The sequence below is a fragment of the Rhamphochromis sp. 'chilingali' genome, assembly GCF_963969265.1.
Source record: "Rhamphochromis sp. 'chilingali' genome assembly, chromosome: 22".
Taxonomy (NCBI): domain Eukaryota; kingdom Metazoa; phylum Chordata; class Actinopteri; order Cichliformes; family Cichlidae; genus Rhamphochromis; species Rhamphochromis sp. 'chilingali'.
In genome coordinates, this window is record NC_137950.1 from 6,996,741 (window position 1) to 7,019,460 (window position 22,720).

Below are 22,720 nucleotides of genomic sequence, written 5' to 3' on the forward strand. Positions count from 1 at the left end.
TAGTTATCACATCAAATCACTTTCATGTATTTCATGTATTTTGAAACTGGGTTTTTTGAAGTAATTGAATATAAAAGTGCCAAGCTTCTCTTGTTTAAATGTGATATAGGCAATAAATTAAAAACATCATAGGCAACACACAAAGAATCAGATATTTTCTACAGTTCATGTCTGAGATATTTTTTTTTCACACAAATAAAGCAAAAAACATTAACATTGTTCAGTGGGCTACATATTGATGTGATACCAATACCACAGTTGTTGTTGATAAAAAAACAAAAACAAACAAAAAACATCAGCACCACCTTCAGTAAGTAAATGTAAATGTATTCCATTATTAAAAATAACTGCATGCACATTTATTCTCTTTTTTGGATTCTATGAGGTGTGAAAACCTGTTCCACTGCTTGCCTTTCAATTTCTTTTTCTTTTTTAGAGCTATTATTGCTGAGCTAATTCCCAGATGAATAACTGATTTATTTCATTGTTCAGTAGCTACTCTTTATTCTTCAGCTGTTATTTTCTTTTTAAATGTATCGGTAAGCACCTCATTACTCTTTATACTTTACAAAACAACATCGTTTACTGCAAGCAGGTGACAAGTTAATGGAAAAGTCAGTCTAAGGAGCTGAGCTACCACACGTCCACAGAGAAGCCTCAGTGCACCTCGGTGTGGATTCTCCAAGTCTCTGGAAAACTACTGGAGGGATGGAACATTATTCTTCCAAAAGATATTCCCTCATTTGGTGTTTTTAAAGTGGCGTTGGAGAGCAGTGCCGCTCCAAAATCTTCCATAGTTCTTTCGGTTGGTTCTTGAGACACCTCATGCCCTTTGGTCAGTTTGGAGGAAACCACTCCTGTTAGGACGGAAATGTTTCATCATAGTGTAAAGGTGTTCTTTCAGAACAACTCTCTGTTCGTTTTCAGTGAACCTTCACTGTAAGACCCAGAGTGACTGCAGGCGGAGTAAAGAAAGTGTAGAGAAAGCTAGGAAAAACATAGAAACAAGAGTCTTTATTCTGCTAAAATTCCACTTGTATTCCTTACCTATTGATAAAAACAACAAATTAGTTAGTTTGCTTAAAAATATTATCCCAACTTGCCCGATGAGGCTGTGATGGATGAAACTGTGGATGTCAACAAGACTGTGATTCAACAGATTTCAAAAAGGTCACTGTTTTTATTGTAATTAGTTTTGATAAATCTTGCCTCTGATATATGCCCTCTATTTAATAATAATTAAAAAGACCAATATTAACAATGAAACTAATAAAAAACTAAACTACAATAAAAACTTCTCATACAATAAAAACGAACTAAACAACAAAACAAAAGCTCAAAATGAAAAAGTCATATTATAAAATACAAAAGTATAACAATAAAAATAATATTAGTAATAGTAATAAAACCTATAATAGTTCTAACCTGTGATCTTCATTTCAGCGTCTGAAGAGGGGAATGCCAGAAAAACTCTGACTGGAGAGGAGAGAAGCAAAATGCCTCTCAAACAGCTTCAGGTACAAGAACCCCTCAATCCTGCTTTATAGATTTCTCTTTAAATTTGTCATCTTAGGCATCAGGTAGATTCAGAACATTTGTACTACGGAAGATCCGTTTACTTCCAATAAATTACATTTAAATTGGTTTTGAAAAAAATGTATACGTTATACATACAAACCGTATAATATCATTAAATTTAAAATGTAATGATAATAATAATAATAATAATAATAATAATAATAATAATAATAATAATAATAATAATAACATACTTCCGCGTCTGTTCTGTCACGTGACCGTGACATCCTTAAACATGGCGGCAAGCGGTGAACGTGCAGAGATCTCTGTGAGGAAGAGACGTGTTGGCAGTAAGAGAACAGAGACAAACTCCGCTGTTAGCGGTGGAGAAGATGGAAAACACTCCAGCAGCGACGCAGAGAAAGAGAAGCCGCTTCTGTCCTTACAGCCCGGGACTTACTGGCTCACTCGCGTTGTGCTGCTGCGCTCCGTCGCCTTTATTTACTGTATGTTGACACTTACGGTCTGCAGTCAGTTAGTGTGTGTGGTAGTTTAGCTGTAGGGGTTTACTTTTTTATCATTAGCATGACAGTCACAGTTTAGTGCCACGGTATCTTAACGCATGCGCACTTTACTGTAAATAAAACTTGCAATTAGTGAATGTACCTACACGTGTGTTTGGCAGTTTTTTAACTACTGTTATTAATGCTCTGTTAGTTTCTGATAACCATTCATTTGAAACACAGGGATGGCGCAGTCAAGGAAATATACTGATCCCATGAATGTGAACGTCAGATGAGTGAATGAGGCAAGTTGTGTAAAGTGCTTTGAGTCTAGAAAAGCGCTATAAGAACCAGTCCATTTATCACGTGTTCTGATTTTACTGGTGCTTCTTGCAAAGAGCTGAGCTCACAACCACCACCAGCGTTTTACTCACATCATAAATGAGCCCCCACCTGAATAGCTCCTGTCAGGACAGCTGTGCCTCATGGAGAAGTTTGCTCTTTAATTTGAGAAAAATAAACTAATTGCTTCTGTCTCACAAACAATTTCATTTGTTTTTTAGTTGTGGCCTTCAGTGTTGCTTACAACCAGAACAAGCAGCTGATTGGTGAACATGGCTTGATGCCCTGTAAGAGCTACCTCAGAAGTGTCAAGCGCTATGTTGGGGGGAAGATCGGAATGGCCGCCATGGCGTACACCCCCTCCGTTCTCTGGTTCTTTGACTGGAGCGACATGGACGCCAACCTGGATGGCATCGCCCTGTTGGGGATGGCGCTGTCAGGGTTTGTCCTGGTGATGGGAATGGCCAACATGGTGATCATGCTCACACTGTGGGTGCTATACCACTCCCTGGTCAACGTAGGACAGCTGTGGTAAGTGTTGGTTAAATCATGCTTTCACTCTCAATAAAACTGGATTAAAAATGTTTTAATGTAGAGCACCTAATCTTAAAGATTGATCAGATAACTTTTTACAGCCAGATTTGTAGAAATCTTCAAAAAACTTTATAGAAGATCTTAAGTTGTAGCCAAATTTAGTGAGTAGAGAAGCCCTGATTGGAACGTTCTGGGTTGATATTAATGTTTGAAACTATTAGATTTTGAAAAACCATTAATTTACTGCTCAGAATGTAAAATAAGTTTCGCATTCCTGCTACAGGGCTTTTAATGTGAAATTAACAGAAAGTGTTGTTAGAAAAATAAAATATAATATATCACTGGGAGCAGAATTTGAGTAGTCAAACGTGGCTACGTAGAGGGCTGTGCAAAAGTATCAAGCCGACACATTTATTTACATTTTGATTCAGAATTCTCATTTTTCAGTGATTTCAAACTATATTTCTTCAGGCTTTTCAAAGGTCTCTAAGTATTTCTTTAAGTCCTATCAATCATTTAAGTATAATAAAACACCTAACTTGCATTTTTAACCTAATAACTGTGTGTGTGTGTGTTCGTGTGAGTGACTCAGAAAGAATATGTAGGTTCAGGCGACTTTTACGATGGAATATCTTTTTGCATATTAGTCACTACAAGATTTCAAGTGAATTCATTATTAAGTGTATGCTATTGCTATTGCATAGCATACACTTCAGTTATGATTGGATGTTTCCGTGTTTGAAAAGATAAAATTATGTGAACTATTAATGTTGTAGGTCCTAATTTGAAGCGCTCATGCCCGCGCTTATATTAGCATAAAGCATACATGCATTTAAAAACATTCCCTATAAGATGATCCCACAGTGATGGTTACCATAGTCAGCTGTCAACTTCTCTACTAGACAGCAACTGCATATTTCATTTCTTGTATTCATGTTGTGACTTATTTTTCCGCAAAGCATTTTGGCTGCCCAGCGTGTTTGATCTCTCCTGACACCAAACAGTCAGTTTCACAGCATTAACCTGCTTCCTTTTTCTCTTTCCAGGTACTCCTTTGGTAAGTGAACTTCCACAGAAGCTTCCTTTGTTTCGCCTCCAAAAAGAAGTGGATTTGAAGGAAAGCATTAATGTGAGACAGGTGTCTGTGTCATTTATATTTTCATAAAAGGTGAAACTGATTCTGTGAGATGTTTTAAACCTGTGTTGAGCAACACTTTTTAGAAAAATCGAGTTACGGGTCACAATTTGAAGAGGTGGATTTAAATAGTGCTAAAGATCATCAGTGTTTGATCCTTGTTCTTAAAAAAAGAAACAGAATTTTAGTGTGTATTATTGTTATTATTATTATTTAGAGTAAAAGTGTAGTTCATGCTGCTTTTTATTAATGTGTTTTTGGTTGAGTGGTTGTTCTTTGGTAATGCGAGGGCCTGATTGAGTCCTTATGTTTGTATTTAGCACATGTTCCTTAAACCAAAAGCACATCTATACTGACACATTGCGTTTATTTAGAAGCCTATGACTTGACATATTTGTAAAGATGAGCCAGTCTTATTACAAAATTCAGTAGATATCAAGATATGCTGCGAAAAAATCAACTACTTTGTTTGCAGCTTAGAGTGAAAACTTAGTATATTGTTTTTTAACGGGGTGAACCCAATAAACTGTCATGGCTATGATGGTAAAGATGGCGGCGGGGGAAGTATAAACATGAGGTTGCATGTAGAGCTTCGGCCCAGATAAGTGGTGAGGTCAGCGGCAGCGCCGTGATTGCCTAATGACACTTTGTAGTCAGAGACGCCAGGCCTGTGTCTGTGTCTGTGGTTGGGCTGTGGCTTCTATTACCCGAAAAAGAAAATTCCTTTTCTCTCATTCTGCTGCAACTTGGACTCATTATCACACTCTGGCTGACAGTGGAGCTGAAAGTCTGCAGATGAAGGTCCACTGTTCCCATATTAGTGCACTTAGCACTAATATTGGGTTGTTTATAGATATTTATAGACTATAACACTAGAATTTTAATAGGTGATTCCAATTTAAATATTTGTTTTTCTTCAGTGCTTGAAACAATTCCAATCCTAATGAGCATATGCAAACCTAAAAATGTAACGTTATATTTGCTAAACATAAGCACTATCATTGTGAGCATATTATACTGACACTGCCATTTAGCTTCCAGTAAAATGTCAAAGTATCTCTGGGAAAAAAGCTATTAGGTAGCCCGTAATAAGTGTCTTTGACCAGTCTGCTGGCGACCCATGTCGAAATACGGTTAGAGGTGGTTTCATTTTAGCAACATGACTTTTGCAAACTGAAATATTTTACACTTCAAATGATGCCTCATGTAGTCCTGAAATAAGGATTTAACCCCCGGTTGAATTCACAGTTTTAAACACAAAGAAATGAGCAGCTTAGGTCAGTGGTTGGTTTATTTCTGTAGTGAAAGACAAATTATCTACAAAACAATCAAGAATGAATCATTCTGCCACAGTTAGAAATTAATGGGAATTTCAGAGAGAGAAATAACTGGAACTCAAATTGACTACTTGGTAGAGTAGCCGTTGTCAAGCAGAGATCTTTGCTGACCTCGTCGAAATCCTCAAGGCTTTTAGGTTGTGGTTTGGAGATACAAAACTTCAGCTTTCTGTCTCATCTTTAGCGGGTGTCTTCTTGAGCTTTTGACTTTGAAGTATGTTTTGGATCATTGTTTTGTGGGAAGGCCCACCCACGATGCATTTTCAGTGTCCTGGCTGAGTGAAGGACATTCTTATCCAAGACTTTTCCATTTTTTTTCCTCAGTGTGATGCAGGGATTTTATAATATTGGCAGAAAAAGACCCCCAAAACATAATGTTTCCACTGCCATGTTTGAATGTTTTTAGGGTGGGAGTCAAAAATTATTTTCCCACAAAGTACAGGAAGTGGATTGATGCCATCACAAAATAAAAAATTATAGACTGAGTGCTCAAAATTATGAATTCAGCAGCAAATCAAACACTTATTTCTCTTACTGTACATGCATGACAGTCCTGTTATAAGCTTTTTCACATATGTATGGCAGATAGGCAAAAGATCCACACACTTAGCCATTAAATAGGTTTGCAGTGACCGCTTGGAGGTTCAGCAGCAAAAACCAATCACATAAAGCTGTGTTTTTGTTTCCCATCACTACTGATATTCACCCTGTTATGGCAATAAGTTGGGGTCACAATACATTAATCGGCTGGAAAATGTTACTCCCTATTTTGGCAAAATTTAGAGTTCCTCTCCAACTTTGACAAAGATGTGCTTCTTCAGTTACATCCTGACTTTGACTCCCAGAAACACAGTTAATGTGGCTTTATCAAGGACATTACCAGACAAACGTGTGCCATTCCTCTCATATTTATTGATATTGTTCCAAATCAGAAATTTGACGTCATGTTGTTTTCTTGGGGCGTGCATGTGTTACTTTGTTGACCTGAAGTGTAATGTTCCTGCACCATTAAAGCAGTATTAGCTCTTCTGTGCTATAACACACTGAGCCTGCGTTAAGTAAAGCAGGTCATTGATGATCTTCTGATTGTTTGTGCAGGTTGGGAGAGTCAGCTGTTGGAGACGGGCTTCCTGGCTATTTTCTTGTGTCCGGTGTGGACTCTGTCCCAGGTTCCCCACCGGTGCCCCCCGTCTCTCATCTGTATCTGGACCTTCAGATGGCTCATTGTTCGCATCATGCTGGGGGCTGTGAGTATAGCAGTTTATAAATACACAGAAGAGATGTCTGCAAATGTATAGATCATTTATTGCATGCCGTTAAAACAAGAATACAACTGCTTTGACAGTAAATTTTAGGAAGTAATTTCAAACAAATTCACAATAACTGAAAGATAAATGAGAAAGCTTACCTTTGTCTTCCATTTGTGTGCATATATCTTCTTCCAGTGGCTGTTAAAGTTTCTAAATTAAAAGCCTGACATAAACGCATCTCAGTCATGTGAAGAAATGAAACCGTTTCTGAGCAGCGTGAATGTTTGTCATCGGATTTTAGACTGTTACTTTTGGGTTTTTGCTATTGAGCTCTGCCAGCAGCTGGTGATGCCAAAACAAATATACGGTCGACTAAACAATATGTCTCTTTGTTTGACAGTTTCCATGGTGAATTTTAGACCTCTGTCTGTGTTTTATCTGTCAATCACTGTGTTTTCCACAGATTCAGTGGCATTTTTTCAGTTACGACCACAAAGCGAGCTGAAACGCAGGGAGCCCCCTACTCAGCGCTTCACTGTAAAAGGCTCTCATGGCGTATTTCATTCTCTGATGTACAACGTCAGAATGAATGTTGAGTTTTGTTGCTAAGGGCTACCGTTATTTGAAAGCACCTCAGTTATGCTACAAAACGGTCACTGCATAAGCAAAATGAAAGTGCTGTTATTTTTCAGAAGGCATAAGCAAACTTTAATCTTTTAAGAAAAGATTGAGAAAGTTTTTTTTGTTCTGCTCTTTGTGCCACCAAGATACACGTATCTTAACAACTGACTACTGACCAAGGAAACTACTAGAGATCATGGTTTCAAAGGGGAAAATTCAATGACTTTGGTTATTTCCAAATATTTCATTTATAGGCTGACATTTAGGCATTCAGGTAAAGTTTCCTGACAAGTATTAGATATGCAGATATTCAAAACACTTAGAGGAAATGTGATGATGATGATGATGATGATGTCTGGGGCTTAAATTTGTTCACTTTGTTGTTTATTGACTAAATACCTCCAAAATTGTGACTAAAAACTGAGAGTATATTATTTTTGTGTGCAAAAAAGAGAACTGCTATTACTAGTGGAATTATTTAGATTTTAATAATTATAAAATTTTATAATTTTAATCTCAAGTACTTATGACGAGTTGTTCTGTTGCAGTGTGCTGCACAGATATACTGCAGTTTTGATAAAATGCATCAGCTCTGCTTGCTTTCCTCAGTTAAATGAAACCAGCAGTACACAGTGTTAAGTGTATGGATTTATAGCAATGGATGATGTTCTGGGCTTTAGCTTTACAAAATATTAGATGAAATTATTATTGGACCTGATTAGTATCTAGTCAACTGATCACCCTCTGTCTAATTGGATTAGCTGATTAGATTTTGTTGATAATTTATTTTGTAATGTTGTTAAGAATGTCAGAACTTTAAGGTTAAGGTCCAAATAGCATTCACATGCTCCTTTTGTCAGGAAATCAAATCCAGATGATAAACGGTAAACAAAGGAACCACACTGACTGTATATTGTCTTACTTTGAAGCTCTGCTGCACATTTTCTACTATGATTATGAGATGAACTTTCCTATATTTTAATTTTTCATGTGAGACGTCCATCACGGGTTTGATGACCTTATAGTGGGAGAGCTTATGATGGTCCAAACTGAGGTCTGCTTAAACGTAACAAAGACTCAGCAACTTTTCAGCAGTGTTAATTGCAGTGCTGTTCCTCCCACAGTGTTTGATCCACCCTGGCTGTATCTATTTATCCATCTGAAAGCACTGTGGTTCAATGCTGTTCTTTGACTTATATATTTGTGAGGATGACAAAGGTTAGCATGTACTTTTAAGGTCCCTGAAAATATAGGAGATGGGTTGGGTATGAGCCCATCATTTTTTATTTATTAATTTCTTTAAGCAATGAAATGTCCTACAAAGTCGCACAAGTCATTTTTCCCAATAATAATTTCATACCACATGCTATTGCTGTAGCATCTAATATTTTTAATATATTAAAAAGGAAAGAATTGGACTATAAATGCATTAACCATATATTATTAATTGGGATGGGCTAATAAGATAACAGTTTAACTAAATGTAATTTTCCGCTTGTCAGCCTTTACCACTGAAATAAGTACATAAATCATTTTAACATCCTTGATAAAAATTTATACCCTGCTCTTTTTAAACAAGCCTTACCTTAAGCATAAAAATCCAATTTAAAAGTATACATAAGTGCCTTTGTTTTCTTGCTTAACGTTGTTATATAAACCAGATTTTCCCTGCTAATCTTGATTAAAACCATCTCCACTGTACCTTCTGTAGTAAGTAATTACCTCATTAAAACAAGGGGAACTTCCAGCACACTTGCACACACAGAAATGCCCCAGCATTTTATAAAAATATCACATGACCATATTTTATGCTAAACAACAGTGTTGACATTAAAATGTTTAAAAAATGTTGTTGTAATTATTACACGTTTCCCCCTATTTGTTTCCTAATTAGCGTAGCTTAACATATTTAATACATCATGCACATTGAGGTGGCATGTTAAGCTGCTCGGATGCATTTCAATTTGTGCCCTAGCAGCTTGTGTGCAGCAGCAGTAGACTGTGAGGTTAATCAGGCAGAAAGCTACAAAATGTGAAGCTAATTAGATTTCAGAAGATCAAGTCGGCTCATTAACTATGAAGCTCTGTAAATACTTTAAATATAAAGTGTTTTCACAAAAGGGGATAAAAGCCTCATTTTAAATTCTGATTGATGTTCAGCCTTATAGACATTTAGTCCCTTCTATATCTTAAAGGTAAATTAGATAAGTGACCCTCAAATGAAGTCTCAGTGTTGTAAGATGTGATGCTTTTTCAGTACAGTGTTGGGTAGATACATTTTTGAGTATAAGCATGGTATGCTTACTTGATTAAACTTTTGTATGAGGACTAAATTTCTCATGTTACCAAGAATATTGACAACAAAGTCAAGTAATTGATAATAGATCCTTCATCTTAGCTTGCTAGCTGTTTCCTGATGGTTTAGTTGTAACTTTAAATTAAAATTGGTCTTGAAATGGCCTTCTAAGTTTGTTCATAGTAGAGTTTGATCATACTAATCACTGAGGGTATAACAACAGCCCCCCCGCCCCCCCCCCCCAGTAAATTCCTGAGAGTTTAAAAGCGCCTCTTAATAGATGAAGGCAGTAAAAATACTGGTGTTGATATTTTTTTTTTGTCAGAGAATCAATAAATTATTAAGTTCTACTGTTGCGTATAGTGATTGTAAATGCGTTGTATTATAATTTTTTTGCTTGATCAAACATTTCCATTAAACACAGCAGCTGTAGGAAATATTTTGCTAGGTGTGGTTTGTGGCTTAAATTGGCTTTATAGAGTTAACGGTGTGTAACGTGAGCTGAAATCACATTTAGACTTTGGTTCTTGTGTTGCTGACACGTTGATTCGCCCAGACTGTTGGTGCACATCTGGTCGACTGGGATGGATAGACCTTTATTGCCTGTTATAATAAATAGATGTGGGTAACAATGAGTTCAAGGTGTACAAGAGAAGCTGCTCATGATTCCTGGCTGAATGACATTTTGGCTGTAACTGAAGATATGTTTAAGTAGAAGTCCAAATTATTAATACTGAAAGACTGACGTGGATTAAGGCTTTCATACAGTCCAGCTATGAGTCAAATGTAACTCAGACCTAACTTAAGTGTGAATGAGAGCAGCAAGAATGAGCCAAAAGCAATATTGAGATTGTAAAAAAAAAAAAAAAAACCCCAAAAAAGATGAAAGACGCTAAAGAGCTGCTTGGTGCTAATAGGAATTGCACTGTAAGATAGTAATTCTCTGTTTATTCAATAACTGCTAGCGTCAGGTTTCTGACAGCAGTCATTGTATTCATTGCCAGCAAAACAATATTGATTATAGCAGCTTTAACTCTGAGTTCTGAATCATCATAGGTGATAACCCTAACTTTGTATCACAGAGGAAGGCAAACGTGTTTTCTGGGGACAAATGCCAACAGTTTTTGATTTTTCTTTGTTCCCTGAATTATAAGACTTGGGAGAACAATTCAATTTAAAAAAAAAAAAAAAAAAAAAAGAACTTTGCAAAAAAATTAAGGAAATTTGTATCTGGTTGACAATGTTTTTGCAGCACTGTTTCTTGGCTATAAGTCTTATACCCCTGTATCTACATATTTTCCCTTTAAATGGAGCCACATTCATAGGAAAAATACATTTGTGGGCTGCAACCATGATACGTTTCTCTGTCAGTGCCAAACAGCTTATTCGGTTATTGAATCTTGTTTTGAGCTTCTGGTACTCCAGGTGCAGCTAATCGGGTGCCTGACTAATTGGCATCTGCTCCAAGGATGCCTTGTTTACCAGGATGCCACGTTTGATTGATCTGGAGAGGCCATAGGGCAACTTCAGGCTGGTGTTCCACAAAACAGAGTTGGAAAATTATTTGGAGTGAGTTCTAGTACCATCTCCAAATTGAAGTCGAGTTCTATATAACTGGGAATGTCAGAGACGGGCTTTATTCTTCTGGTGGTGTTGTCTCCCAAAGAGACCTGTCATCACTTAGGAACTGTAGGCAGTGTTCTTCAAATTTATAGTCAAACTTTGAAGGAAGATACGGCCGACGACTCTGCCCAAACAATCCACAAGAGATCACACACAATCCATCTCTGCTCTCACAGTCCTGCCAGGAGGCCTTCCATGACTGCCCTGCACCATCAGGCCCATTTGTGCTTGTGTCGACAACACGTGCACTGGAACATGTCTGCAGTCCTGACCTCAACCCCACTGAACACTTGTGGGATCACCTTGGGTGTGCTGTTCGTGCCAGAGTGACCAACACAACAGCACTGATCTCAAATGCTGGCTGAACAGTTGGATGGCATCCCACAGCAGTGTGTGACCAAGTAGAGGTGTCAGGCTGTTGTGGCTGTGTATGGCTCTTCCACATTCTACTTGTTAAACTGCCAGTATGTCTTCTTTCTTCAGACTTTAATCATCCTAAAAATGACACCAAACAAGAGTCAATAGGAGAATAAGCTGTTTGCCATTGGCAGGGAAGATCTGAACAACCCACATACTCGGCTCTCCTGCTCAATGCACAGATGCATTTTTCTTACAGGGGCACCGTTTCCAATGGTATACAATTTATTGCTAAAAAGCATAGTTACAACAAAATAATAGTTGATAAAACACAAATGTCCTTAGTTTTTGTGCTAAGTTTAGATATTATGATTGCCTAGGGTCTGGGTTAGAGTTTGGATTACAATCATGCTTGGGCTTTTAGTCAAGGATGCCTTAAACCTCCTAGAGTTAAGCCTTTAAGCTCATGACAATCAATGGACTGAAAATGTTTGATGATTCATTACCATTGTGTCATTGGCATATGTTGATGATATTACTATTTACTTTTGATAAGTGGCTTCCTGTTTGACTTCCAAGAAAGGCCTTCTTAGAGTAACAGTATGTTTTCATTCATGTTGGAAAAATGCCATGTCAAACAAAGCAATGTAACACCAGTACTGCTGTGGCATTAACGCCACAGTTCCTCTTTTCTGTTTTTATAGTCAGATTTTCATTGTTTGAATCCAATGGATACATTTGTATCCAATTTTCTTTCTTAATAAAATTTTGAGCGGATCATAGTTGTGAAAGGTTGAATCTCTCTGGTGTTCTTTGCTGAGTTTACAGGTTCATATCCTTTCCCTAAGGCCTCTTGATACTGACGAGATATCTGTTTATGTCAGAGGTTTGTATGTTGGGTAGTAATTGATGACATTTCAGAATCTCATGACTGAATTGAATTATCAACAACATCTTTGGCTTCATCACCTCAACAGCCAGCAGCCAAGTTTGTAATCAGAAAGAAATGTCCTGGTTTTTGTAAATCTGGTTAGAGGTTAGCAGGCGACTTATTCCAAATTCCACGTCGACCACATGACAGGCTGATGTGTCAATATTGACACTTGGGTCCTGGATAGTGTCCTGTTTGCTTAATTCAGTTGGTGGAAAACAAGCCCTGACATTGCATTTCTCTGCATTTTGGGCTTAGTTTGAATCATTTTTTTAGTTTTTTCTTATTTTATTAAGGGAAAATCCTCAGTGAGGGACTATGGTTAACTTTTTATTACAGTCATAATCTGCATCATCAATTTAGAAATACCATGGACTTCTAACAACAGACTTGTGATTCAGTAGCATGACAATTTCTTTTGGCCAAAAACACTCGTAGAGCTCCATAGGCTTTTTTCCCCCCCTGTATTCGTCAGCATACTTATTTTTTTTTTTTTAGCACTGACTCTGTTTATAACTGAATCTTCTGAGGGCTTCTTCTCAATTTGAGGCATTAGCACAACAGGGCTGCACAACTGTGAGCTGCTATTGAGTAGAGAAGGTCAGAAAAGCTAATGATGTTTTCAGACGACAAGCAAATTAGATTTGTTGTGTCAGATTTGATCTTTGGTGGTGGATCCCCACTTTGTATTGTGTCTCTTGTTGTGCTTAAAGTGTGTCAGCCACTGAGGGGCTTAAGTATCTTGTCACTTCTTAGATATGGCTACATGCTATCCTGTTTGTTAGAGTGTAGCATGTTAATGAATTTCTTCTCCATAAAGCATTTGGTTTATTTAGGCTCTGAACATACACTGGATGAGTATGATTTTAGTGATGCCTTAAATTTTCCACTGTAAGATTCATATTTTTGTTCTTTTGGTTGAGATTTTAAAGCATTGGTATTATCATGGTGCCCTGATAATAGACTGAAAGATTGATAAAACTGCAGTGAATGTCTTCGTTTTGAAGCCTCAGCTTTATTTATTGCTGTCGCCATTGTGGATTTTTGGAACCAAAAAAATTACTATATTAACAACCCCAATTGTAACATGTGAATAGAAAACCGTCTCAGAAACCCAAATTTAATTCCCAGTGGAACATTAAGGAAATAGTCATTTTGAATTTAATGGCAGCAGCAAGTTAAACTTGGCGTTTAGGTCAAAGGCTGAGCCAATGCCCAGTTTTACAGAGCCACTAGCATGTTTTATACACATTACATATATATGAATATGTAAATTTGATGTTATTATTTATTATAACTCTCCAATGGCGTTATTATTAACTGGTTCATGTTGAACCATTTCCTTTTGAGACAGATTTTTAGTTGTCATGTGCTGACATCCATTAAGTCCAGCTAAACACAGAAGTGCTTGCTGCTGTGAAGTTTGAAGTATACTGAGGTTGATGTAGCACAAGTTTTATGGTTTTTCTTTTCAGGGTCTTATAAAAATCAGAGGCGACAAATGCTGGAGAGACCTCACCTGCATGGACTATCACTATGAGGTGCGTATGTTGCATTTAATGTACTCCCTGCATGTCCAGCTTCCTGGTTCTCAGTGTTCTGTTGTTGTAAATGCACAGTGCAGCCTCAAGGCCCTTTGACATTTGACACGGCGTGCGCTGCACTCACCCTAACTAGAGTGAAGGACCCAAAAATTGCAGCTGCTCTACGTGTACTACATGCGCCTGCTTCTTGTCACTTCCAAACATGTATCTCTCTGACTTTATATCCTCTAGAGAGTTTGTGACGTATTATGTTCAAATGTTTAATAAAAAGATGTATCGCTTATTCATAAAGACTTAATCTTTGTAACTATCCCGATTAGTGAAGAGTGTGTCGTTTACACAAGACGTCTTTGCCCCCGAGGTCCTCAGAGCCATTGGAAAGGCTTTGGAAGTCCCTGTATATGCATATGAATGTTTTCCTTCATCGTGTGGCTGAACTTAGCGCAGCATGCTTCTTTTCTATTGGCTGTGTGAAGGTACGTCACAGCAGAATGCGCGCAAACAAAAGACACGAATGGGTTTCAAAGGGCCTTCAATCCTCACAGGTTGGGCCGGGAGCTGTTCACACTTGTTTCCTTCACACTAGAACCCCTTGGTGGTTCTAGGAAGTTTGTTAAACATGTTCTGTGCAGAACACAGATTAAAATCCCACGTTTGCTTGCGTTCTGAGTACAGTGCAGGAGCCGCTGCAGTAATGACCTCCTACAACCAAAGATTTCACCTAAGCTATCATATTACAAGTGTCCAGCAAAACCAGAGTCGCTTTTAAATTTCCCAAAAGCCCGTTTTCTTCAGCAGTCTGAACGTCTCAGTCTGATTGATATATAAAAACAGTGAACCTTGGCTTCGTCTCCTGGATGATGACAAAGCTGCAACAAACTCACATCAGGCTAACCACAGCAGGGCAGCACATTACAGAAACCGCTGTTGTGGGATTCAGTAAATCAAACTCTTACACTGAGTGTGAGGTTGTGCAAATCCAGTGTTTGTTTTTCCCTCGGTGGGACACTCGACCGCTCTAACCAGCACTGCTCGATGTTAGCGGGCCACAGAGGGAGGAGGACCTTCTTCTGTCTTCTGTAATTAACATAGACAGGAATATTCTGGCTCCTATGAGACGGGATACATCAAGAATACTTCATAGATATTCACCCAGCCGAAAATACAATAGGAAGGGAGGTTAGGTTGTAACACACAGGCTTCCATGGAGTTGATAGCTAGTGATGTGTAGGATTATAATGTGGAAGTATAAAGCGCTTACATTTTTATCCTTTCTAATTATGGCTTTTCCTTCTTTCTTTGACTCTTCCTTATAAAATTTTCCTAGATTTTCCCACAGTTTTAGCATTCATTGCCATACAGGGCAGCAGAGTTTGTGAGGCCAAATATTTTCCACTGTACAAATTTCACAATTTCATGTGTATCGAAAATGTTGAACTGTCTTAACCTCAACTAAATTGATCAAATGTCCTGTACATTGAAAAAACAACATCAGTTAATTCTCCCCATGTTCAGTGTATGAAATAATTATACTCTCTGTTCATATGTCATGTGATTACCATTACATCATAAAGAAAACTCCCCTAAATGACCTTGTTGTTACCAGAAAGATGGGTTGTTGTTTTTTTCCCTCTTCCTTTTGATACCTTCATTTAAACTTGTACAATGTAAAAATAGTTAAAGTTAAACTGATCTGTTGGTTAAACTGTTGATTTTCAGTGTGCTCAGTAGTATTAGGGGCACACAGCTGTTACAGCTAGAACAATGAGAGCCAGATGTTGACCAATTTGAGCAATCGAAGGTAGATGATGTTTAAAATCTCTGAACTGTTAAATTCAAAGTGAAATTCTGCTTTGCTAAGTTCAGTACACACAAACAATAGACACAAGCTTTAAACAGCTCCAGGTTTAATTAGTCTGGTGTGACCAGTAGCTTATTTTAAACTGAGGCTAGCATTAGCTCCACTGACAGTAGCCACTGTGATGTCAGCTGTTGGTTTTGGAGCGCTTATTCTGAAGCTTCAGTCTGACTGCTTTGGTTGTCGCCGATATCGGGCTGAAAGGGTCCCCCTAACTCCAGCTGCATGGATTATAAAAAGCTTTTTTTTTTTTTTTTTTTAAATTGCGATGAAGGGTGAAAACAACTTTTATAATGACTGTGAGTGTATAGGGGTCAATCTGCCTCTAGTAACGCTCAGGAGAGACTGGTACTGGCGAGTGGGTGCCAGTACCAGTCTCAGGAGAGACTGGTACTGGCACTTGCTGATTTGTTAGTTCAGGTAAGTGATGAAGTCAAACATCTCACATCCAATTGGCGTGTCTCGTATGCAGCACACTGCTGAAACTGCTTCAGCCTGCTCACACTTTCATTTCAGCTGGAAGCTCCTTTGCAGCCCACTTGACATGACTTGCTGTCATTGAAGTCTGGTCTCTTCTGCGATGGCGGTTGTGCTGCTGCTCTCTCATCAGGTTTTGAAACATATCTATATAAACTATACCAATTAGAAATGACCACAAGTGGAAATGGCCGTCTTATTTTAACTGTAATGATGCATGACAGCGCTGGTTCAGTTCTCAGAGCTTGTGACTGTTGTGTAGCTGTATGTAGCTTTGTTTGTAGCCTCAGCTACTGTGCTCACTGTATCTTGCTTGAATTATTAAATAAACTATAGATGCCTGCGGAGGCAATTCTTTAGCTACATGACAGTTATTTAAGGTTAGTGTACCAGAAAATGAGTTTGTAGGATGATTTGTCAGGTATAATGTGGAGCTTATTCCACGCTGGGTCACTTTCCCTTTCCTGGTCCAATTTCAACAGTTAGCAGCCTACGCCGTAATGTAGACACACACGCACGCACACAGGACCGGAAGCCAGTGGTGCCAGGTGAACCTTATTAACCCCTCGGACACAGTGCTCCCTTTCAGATGAGCAGAGGAGCTGCAGATCTCCTCCTGTCCTGACTCTCTGGGGGCTGTGTAGCTGTGTTTCAGCATAGTTGCTGTTTTGTTTGCCTCTGTATGTTTGTTGTAATAATGCTGGTTTCCAAGTCCTGTGGGGTTGTTTGGCTGTCTGAGGTCGCAGGCCCCTTGCCCTTGGTCTTCCAGGGGTGTTTCAGTAAGCTGCAAGTTTAATAACCCCAATTTTCTGCAACATAAAAACAATAAAGGTTTGGGTTAGGATGCCAACTGTCTTGTTTTCATTTTTCCTACGCCTATTCCTGTGCTATATTTATTTTTCACTCCCTGTAGCAGTTTGCATATTCAGCTTTTACATAGCAACCAGCTCATGCACGCATAATTTACCAGTCTGTATGAATCCTCTGGGGGGTTTTTTTTTGGGGGGGGGGGGGGGTGCATAGGTGTGGTTGCTGTTATTTAAATAGGTTTCCATCTTTATTTAGACATGGAAATGTTTCCCTCAAGGTGTGACACTATAAATTAATTTTCATCCCATCTCAGACAGTTATTGCCAACGTAAATCTGAAAAACTTCCATCTTAAGCTGTGAGCAGACGGTGTTTGGAAAATGTTTGCAGATCAGAAAAACTTTGCAGAACTTCAGGGAGGAATCCATTCATTAAAGATGAGATGTTACCGTGGCACTTGTCACCTTGACCTTGAGTTTTTTCTCTGTGCAGACCCAACCAGTTCCCAATCCCATGTCCTACTACATTCACCGCTCTCCATGGTGGTTCCATCGCTTTGAGACCTTGTCGAACCACTTTGTCGAACTCATCGTCCCGTTCTTCACTTTCCTCGGCAGGCGGCTGTGTATGGTTAATGGAGCAATCCAGATCCTTTTCCAGGTAATTTACACTGTTCACAAGCCACAGAGAGCAATGAGAGCAAAGGCTGAATGATGATTGATGTTTATGGCAACTGAGATAACGATCTTAACGGTGGTGCCAAGGTAGTAATGATTAAGAGGGGAGAAGTCAAACAATAATGAAATATAAATGCACCTACTGATGTGATGTTGTTGGCTCTGTTTTGGAAACACTGTTCCTGTTCAGTGTTTGCACACACACAGGTTTAACCAAGGCGGGCTGCTCAGATAGATTTTATGTCATTTTATTTTTCATTCCTTGAAAGTCCCCTTACTCTTTGAACTATGAGTTAATGGCTTTAATGTTGGGATGTTTAATTGCATTTAGCTATTTTATCCATTACTGTACACTTAAACTGAATCTGTGCCTCATGTATAGCCTGTGGTAGGCTCCCTGGTAGCCTACACGAGGTGAACACGAAAAACAAAGTAGGATTTTGAGGTATTGGTGCTGCCCTTCATTTTGTTAGAGCTCATTGGGTCGTTCATTTCTTTAAAAAAAAACATGTTTTCCAGCTTTTTAATTGGTGCTGAAACACTGCTGCATCATCTCTCCTCACTGTGCCTTCTCTCTGTCCCATTATTTTGGGCTGCAGGTGGTTTTGATAGTGAGCGGGAACCTTAGCTTTCTGAACTGGCTCACCATCGTTCCCAGTTTGGCCTGCTTTGACGATGCATCGCTGGGCTTCTTGTTTCGCTCTGGGGCTGGAGCCAAGAAAGCAGTGCTGGAGATACAGAGTGAGGATGTAGCTGGACGCACCCCAGCACCTACCAAAGGTATGCACATCCCAAACTGTGCAAACGCAGGATATTGTTGTCTACTTATGAATTTGAAATGTTGGTATTCAGCAGTACAGACTGACAAGGCTGCATAGCATCTGGTTGTGCTAGAGAAGGAATTATGGGAATAAAAAGGATTAGCACTTGGAGAGCTGAGTAGCTGGGAAAAGAATGACATCAAGTTTGTTGGAATTTAAAGTAACGCCACTTACATTTTTACAATACAGACTGCTGAAACTGGTAAAAGTGTGAGAGTGGCCCCACTCTAATTGGTCCCACTGGACCTATTAGTGTCTTTGCTTCACTGTAGCATAGTAAATATGAAATAACCTGGTACCTGGAGTGTGGGCCTATTTGAATCATTTGAGCAGAGCCAGAAAGTTGGTCCTGGTGAGAAATGATTGTGGGTAGCCTGATGTGTTTAACATGTGTTGGGCCAGGCAGAAAGGTAGGAAGGAACTGATGCAGACTTAGCAAATGTTTGCCAGTACCAGCTACCCCGGCACACATCGTCCACACCTTTTTTACTAAGAAATTGTTTCACTGATCACAAACACATGCAAACACGCCGGCTCACTCGTTAATGCCAACCTCCACTGCTCCAGGCCAGACACTAATAAATGTGTCACCTTGATTTAAGGTGCAGTTTTCCTCGGCTTCAGGTACAGGTTTGGGGTGAATACACGTTTTTTTTGGCTAAACAGGAGCGACAACATGCATGTGCAGTTTCATATTTAGCTGAAATGGAGCAGATGACAGAGAAAGCAGTGGGCTCTATCCAGTGACAGAACATTAAGATGCATTTAGAAGTTGTTTTTGTGTGCGTGTGTGTGTGTGTGTCTGTGTCAGGTATGTTGATTCGTCAGGTGGTTAACATATCTTTGGGCATTCTGATTGGCTGCCTGAGCATCCCTGTGGTGACGAACCTGCTGAGTTCCAGGCAGGTGATGAACACATCCTTTGACCCGCTGCGCATTGTCAACACGTACGGAGCGTTTGGCAGGTACAGCGAGAGGAAACGCATATATTAGCAGACATATTGCAAATTAAGATTTTTGCATACTAAAGAAATTAGTGAAATTTAAAAAATGTGATCCTTTATTCGTTTTATTTAATGTTTCCTCTCCTTCTGTTCAGCATCACTAAGGAACGTACTGAGGTGATTTTCCAGGGCACTCTGAGCCCAGATCCCAAGGACCCTGAAGCATTGTGGGAGGAGTACCAGTTCATGTGCAAGCCGGGGGACGTGTACCGGCGGCCGTGCCTCCTCTCGCCGTACCACTATCGACTGGACTGGCTCATGTGGTTCGCTGCCTTCCAGGTGAAACCTCACTACAGCATTTTTTTATTTATCATCCTAATGTTGATAAAGAGTTTCAATGTATTAATATTATTGTTGCTGTTATGGCTGTGTATATCTAAATGTAATCAATGTGGAAAAGCTTTAGTACCCCATTTCCAACACTGGGGGGCAGTGTTTCCACGATAGTGCTGCACGCTTGTTTTAAATCAAGCCAGAACTGTCATGTTTGCCCTTCAGGCTTCATTTGTGTGTCTCTGTCTCCCTGTATCTGCTCATTATTTCCCTTTTTCTCTCTCACAAACACACATTAAATTCCCTTGCCTCCTCTTTCTCACTTATTTGATTCCCAGTGTGACTCGTTAAAATTCTCCTCTCTCCTGATTTCTGTCTCTTCCTCGTCCTCTCTTCTTTCCGTCTCCTTCTCCTGTGTTTATTTCAGTTTCTAACACATTGTCTCCATCTGTTCGATCAGACCTACGAGCAGAGCGAGTGGGTGATCCACATAGCAGGACGCCTGCTGTCCAACGACAGCACAGTCCTCTCACTTCTCGACCACAACCCGTTCCAAGGCAGAGACTCACCCAGGTAAACGCACACAGTCTACACCAGCCTCACCAAAACACTCCCGTTAAGTTTGGGAAAGTCCTCAGAAAGCTACAGCTAAACTTAGACGCTGGTAAAAGAAAAGGGATAAGTCCAAAACCACACTCATTCACACAGCAGTGAGCCACCACAATGGCTCTGTGGAGCTGATTGCTGAGTGGAGTCGCTTCAGTAGCGCTTCACAGGAAGAAGAGAGCAACTCACACGCACACAACCTTTAGAGACGTAACACAACCATCAAGGAAAAGTGTGTATTATGTGTACAATGTTCACCTGCACTGGTCTCTATCATCACCAAACCATTTTTAGCCAGCAGTGGAAGGATAGGCACATAACTAGCTAGTTGAGGCATGCTAAGTAACTAGCTAACCGGGCAGATCTTTTTCAGGCAGTGGAATCGTCTAATAACAAACACTACATTGTTCCTCAGTGTTTTAACGTGCATGAACACCAGCGGCACAACATGCTGGTATGACCATCATGGTCCAACCCATACTGTATATAAAAGATGGACAACACGCACTTTGTCGTTACACAGTGATTAGTTAAGTTCTGTTGTTGCAGCTGAAACTTTTTTCTGTCGTTCTTAAATCATTTGTAATGTTTTTTGGTGATTTGTGTTGTGTGTTGTACAACAAGTTCTTTGGTCAGTGTCTGTTGTTTTTAAATGTGCTATATAAATAAACTGGACTATTTTCAATGTCACCATCTCGGTGTTTTAAAAGCAGATGTGAGGATTGACAGGAGGACTGCTCATTGACTTGTGATTGATAACACAGGTCTGCAAAAAAGCTTTTTCAGCTGCATGGAATATTTTTGGTAAATTTTATGTTTTTTTAGGGTGCTGAATCCAAAAATGATCTCAATTTCCCTCCATCACATACATTTTTTTTTTTTTTTTTGCAAAACATGAGTTTATCTTAAAAAAAAAAAGCGATGAAGAAAATCAATATTTCAGTATTGTTTTCTAAGATTCCTTACCTTTTGCTCTGAGCAAAACAAACCTAACAAACTCACTGTTGTTGGTAGACACAGTATTATAAGCCCTGAAGAATGTATGCTGACGATAAAAATCATTACTTCATGTGAACGCAGTTTTGGGCTCTTCTTCCTTGCAGGTGGGTTCGGGGAGAACATTTCAGGTACAAGTTCAGCCAGCCAGGCAGTGCCAGCGCAGCACAGGGCAAGTGGTGGCTGAGGAAACGCATCGGAGCTTACTTCCCTCCTGTGAACCTGGAAGGACTCAGGGGCTACTTCCAATCCAGGAACTGGCCCCATCCGCATTTACAGCAGAACAGAAAGTAAAGCCGTGAGCTCTGAAAGTCACGGTGAAGAAGGGTGGGATTCGATTTCATGAAGAACTTTTTCATTGATATCGAGCATCCACACATTTATTCCCACATGATGTGAGGGTTTTTGTAAAGCTTTCAATTAAAGGTGGGAAGTTGCCCGCCTTTGTATATCTGAATGAGTGCAGTTTCTATATTAAAAGGGATCTACACATATGTAATGATCAGCTTCCCTGCTTTTTCTTGTGTGTGTGGTTCATGCAGAGAGATGTCCCACCGTATTTGTGTCTGTTCCGACAGTCTTTTAGATAGTTTGGTCATTTGTGTCACTACAGATGTACTCATACGAGACACATGTTATGCAGATGATTCACAGATCTACCTCCCACTGAAACGCAAATCTGTGAACCCTCTGAAGAGTGTTCGATTGTCTGGAAGATGTTAAGATATGGATGACTTTAAATTTTCTCAATCTAAATGAACAGAAACCTGAGATCATTGTCTTCGGCCCTAGTGACCATTACGACCTCGGCCCCTTAGAAAATTATAAAAAACCGTTTGCGAGGAATTTAGGTGTGATTTTTGATTGTAATTAAACATTCAATAAACAGATAAATAATGTGATCAAGACCAGCTTCTTTCACCTTCGCTTACTTGCAAAGGCGAAGCCATTTCTCTGCTTCAGAGACTTTGTGAAAGCAATCCATGCCTTTATTTCATCTCGCCTCGACTTCTGCAACAGCCTTTACTCTGGTGTTACTTCGTCATCTATTGTCCGGCTAAAGCTGGTTCAAAATGCTGCGGCAAGGCTTTTGACTGGCAAGTGGAAGAGAGAGCACATATCCCCTACACTCGTCTCGCTGCACTGGCTGCCAGTAAGGTTTCGAATTGATTTTAAGATCTTGACACTTGTTTTTAAAACATTGCATG

General features: G+C 39.3%; 1 protein-coding gene across 1 annotated transcript; it reads left to right on the forward strand.

Moving 5' to 3' along the window:
* Nucleotides 1–1,786: 1,786 nt before the first annotated feature.
* On the forward strand, nt 1,787–22,006 carry lmf1 (lipase maturation factor 1). Its single transcript, XM_080872954.1, has 11 exons — nt 1,787–2,024; nt 2,585–2,894; nt 3,944–3,954; nt 6,468–6,616; nt 13,923–13,988; nt 17,628–17,795; nt 18,412–18,592; nt 19,445–19,598; nt 19,733–19,916; nt 20,371–20,483; nt 21,620–22,006. Exons 1-11 carry the CDS (start codon nt 1,814–1,816, stop codon nt 21,804–21,806), a joined length of 1,734 nt encoding a protein of 577 aa, XP_080729080.1. The 5' UTR covers nt 1,787–1,813; the 3' UTR covers nt 21,807–22,006.
* The last annotated feature ends 714 nt before the right edge of the window (nt 22,007–22,720 follow it).